The following is a 3693-nucleotide window of genomic DNA, read 5'->3' as shown; positions in this document are numbered from 1 at the left end:
AGAACAAACAGGCTGCTTACAGATGTGAGACATTCTTCCCCCCACAAAAAAACCCAAACCCCAACAACAGGTCTTTAATTTAAGCTCAGCGGGCTCTGCTACAGCTTAGTGCATGCCCAGAAAAGGCAGTTTAACTCAGCTCACACAACTTCTGTACAGACTGTGCGCTTCAGTGGGGCTTTTTGGCGCTTTTATCTAATGGCCAATTCAATCAGCTATTAGATAAAAAAGTGCTAAAAAGTGCTGCTGAAGCACCCAATCTATACAGATGTTGGGGAGCCAGGTCAAACTAATGTGCTTTGTCTTCTGGGAAAGCGCTGGGGGTTTTTCCCCCTACATGTATCACCAGCCAAAATCTTTAACAGTTTAAATAATCACAGAAAATGAAAACGTACCGGTATTGGCATTGCTGCTAGCAATGAAGCTTACTACCAAGGGTAATCGATTGAACTGGACTACCTTTAAAAAGGCAAGAAAGGTCCCATAAAAAACAAAGTCAAACCTACTTTGCTTCAAAACACGAATGCTAAGCTTGTTATATTAATTCCCTATTCCTGCAGCCCTTCAGCATAAGTAGCCGCATCAACTTAAATTACCAATAGGAATAATGATGGCAGAACTAGTTGTTAAGTAAACATTTTGGAAAAACCTGTGGATTAAAGAAAGGGTTAACAGCTTTTATAAAGCTATATGATAGGACTGCCTGCATGAGCAGGGGACAGGACTTGATGATCCAAGGAGCTTAGTTCAGCTTTGCATTCCTATGCAGACAGAAAATACATACATTTCACATCTGAGATCTAGTAAAACTGCAGATCTACCTAAGAGCTGCAGAATACTGTTTATGTTGTCTACCCCCCTTGCTATCTGAACTGCTTTTTAAGTTAGTCAAGGGAAGGAGAAGTTCCCAAACTAATGGAGAACAGGTGTGCCAAGCATAAACAACCTAAAAATATCAAGACTAATTTAGTTGGTCCAAACAATTATTTTTTGCATTATTTCGCTCTGAAACAAAGCTAAATATTGCCAAGTTGTTGGCATAAGTTTTCTAGGCTACTTTTGCAATGGAACATAAAAAGCTCTTGAGTGCAAATCTGCTGAAGAATAATGGGTTAAAGTTGCTTGCCCTGGTGTTAATCCTGCCAGAGGAGTTAAGTCTAAAATAGGGCAGTGCAACTGGGGGCCCATGGCATGCAGCCTGTGAGGCCCCCAGGCTCTCATCCAGCCACTGCTCCCAACAGCTCCTCTAGGCTCCTCCCACCCTCTTCTGGCTGCACTGTTCTACCCCTGTAGAGTAGGGAGCACCAGTACAGCACTGGGGGTTGAAGATGAGGCCAAGGTATAGGGGTAGCAAGGAGGGGGAGGGCAGCATCTGTCCATGTACCATGTTGCCTGCAACTCACTTCATGCAACCACTAGAGCTTGTGGCCCCAGGGATTTAGAAGCCAGACAGCCCTGATTCAAAATAAGCCAGCACCATGACTAGCTGTTATGCACCACAGAAAATAAAGTCAACTCATTTAAATAATAGAACCTTAGTGCAAAATCCAACCATACAGCTTAATCTCCCCAATCCTGCCTACCCCACTTTTTAGGTATAGGTCCTGCCACTGTGTCAAAGCAATACTAAAATCTCTTACCTGGTAGGTGTTGTAGTAACAGATGATACTTTTATTTTTTGAAAGTCCTAGTTTGCTTCCCTGGTCTGTTGCAAGCGCAAAGGTAGACAAAAAACCAGGTCTAAGAGCATGCTCTGGTGCATTATCATTGGCAACTAGAATAAATAACACATTTTATATTCTTACACAATGTCTGTGCAGTTGGGTCACACATCTTGTGTTCAAGCAATAATAACCTAGATCATATCTGCTTTAAAATGAGCATAAACCATTACCCTTTATCTTTACAATTATCACTTTAGCAGCCAGGCTTCGTTGCGTTCTGAAGAAGCCTTATGTTTCTAGAAGTTTGACATACAACAATATGTACTGATACGACTATTTTTTTTTTAAATCTCATGCACAATAGGTCTGAGGTCAATCACGTTTAATCTATACCAAGCTCCTGTTGTATTTCAGATGGTAGATTAAAGTGTGTAGTTCTGCCATTGAGCCTCTGACGGACTATCTGTCAGTGGCATCAGTGATGGATCCACAGAAGTTGGATGCATTACATGTCTATGGACAGAATTCAGTTAAATTGCTGTTAAAATAAAACTACTGATGCATCACCTCCACCTTCTCACTGATTGGTGACTTACAAGACTAATTCTTTAATCAGTGATACAAGACAATCAAGACCAGGCGAGCACACAGCGTATACCTATGTAGAGGGTTTTCTTTAACCACACTTAAACTTTCAATAAATCAATGTTAAATAGTCCCAAATTTTAACAGCCCAATTTCTACATCAGAGTGCAACGTTAACTGTACATTCAAACCAGAACATGGGAGAAAAAAGGTAAGACTTTTGTCCTTCAATTTAAGATTTCAAACAATTGTCTAAAATAGTTTAGACCGGTGATTCAACCTTTTTGGACCTGAAGCACTGTAACTTTTGTTAATTTTCAGACTTGGGTACCACTAAACTCATTTATATAATTTAGCACTTACCTCCTTGCAGAGGGGCCTAGGAGTAGGGGGTTGGGGGATCATTTAGGCAGGGACAAGCCTGAGCCTGCATTTAACTACTCAAGCTATCTGCTTCTCTCCTTATACCCTTGCTTATTTTCTCACACCTCATGGCACCCTTCAAAGGATCAGGTCCCCAGTTGAGAATCACTGGTTTTGACACAGACTTCCAGAGAGGCAGGATCATCTAATCTAGTGCTCTCCAGCCCCCCACCTTATTTTTCTTAAGAAAACAAAAAAGAACCACCACTCCAAAAAACCCCTATACAACCATTAGAAGTTGTGAATTACCTTTGATAACAGGCACACCATCTCTGTCTGAGACTACAATAGCATGAAGACCTTCAACACTGTAAAAACAGAGAGAAAGAACATGAGCATTGTGGAGTATTTCTATCCCAGCCTCCTCTCCGTCTTTCTTTCACCTGTTCTTTTTTTCCCCCTCAGCATTGTCCATGTACCCATCTACCGACTCTGCTTATGTGCCTGGGGACAGGTACCAGGGTGGGGGCTTAAGCTCTCTATTGTTTTAGCAAGGAACTCATGACTACAGGTGGAGGTAGGAGCCCTGCCTCTCTGCCCTGTAACCAGTGATGCATTTCAAGTTGGCTGGCTGGCAGCCACCAACTGATGGCCTTCACTGGATCAGGTACACGATGTCAAAAGGGCTATACATGCCAAAACTGCCCAGGAGGAGAGGTGGTAGCCACGATGAAGACACAGAGCAGCTGAACACCTGCAGTTCTCTCTCTCATCATGTGGACACACTACAAACTACCTGCCTCCAGAGGAAAGCTCCATCAGCCTCTGGATGATACTTGTGAGTAAACCACTTGGAACCTAACTAGATATATAACCTGTAGATCATGCATCTGTGTTACAAAGGCAACCATACCACTGTTTGCTTTAGGGTAACACTGTAAGCTACTTTTGTGCTTCAAGAGGATTCTTTCTTCAACCACACACTACCCTGCTCCACCCAAAGAGGACCCCTGTGATGAGACTCTAAATGGACTGAGACACTTCCTTCAAACCACTTCCTCCACCACTGCAGACCATTGTA

General features: G+C 42.5%; 1 protein-coding gene across 1 annotated transcript in view; it reads right to left on the bottom strand.

Moving 5' to 3' along the window:
* The window catches only part of LAMTOR3 (late endosomal/lysosomal adaptor, MAPK and MTOR activator 3), an 8032-nt gene that overhangs the window by 2301 nt on the left and 2038 nt on the right, over positions 1–3693 (bottom strand). Inside the window, exons 3-5 of the mRNA XM_019525914.1 lie at positions 2922–2980; positions 1641–1774; positions 396–459 (exon numbers count right to left, since the gene is read on the bottom strand). Of these exons, the coding sequence (XP_019381459.1) occupies positions 396–459; positions 1641–1774; positions 2922–2980 (257 nt within the window). The remainder of the gene's footprint in view (positions 1–395; positions 460–1640; positions 1775–2921; positions 2981–3693) is intronic.

Source organism: Gavialis gangeticus, unplaced genomic scaffold, assembly GCF_001723915.1.
Source record: "Gavialis gangeticus isolate Ggan-Ray unplaced genomic scaffold, GavGan_comp1, whole genome shotgun sequence".
NCBI classification, from domain to species: Eukaryota; Metazoa; Chordata; order Crocodylia; family Gavialidae; genus Gavialis; species Gavialis gangeticus.
Note: the sequence above shows the minus strand (reverse complement) of the source record. Positions and strands in the feature narration are given on the sequence as shown.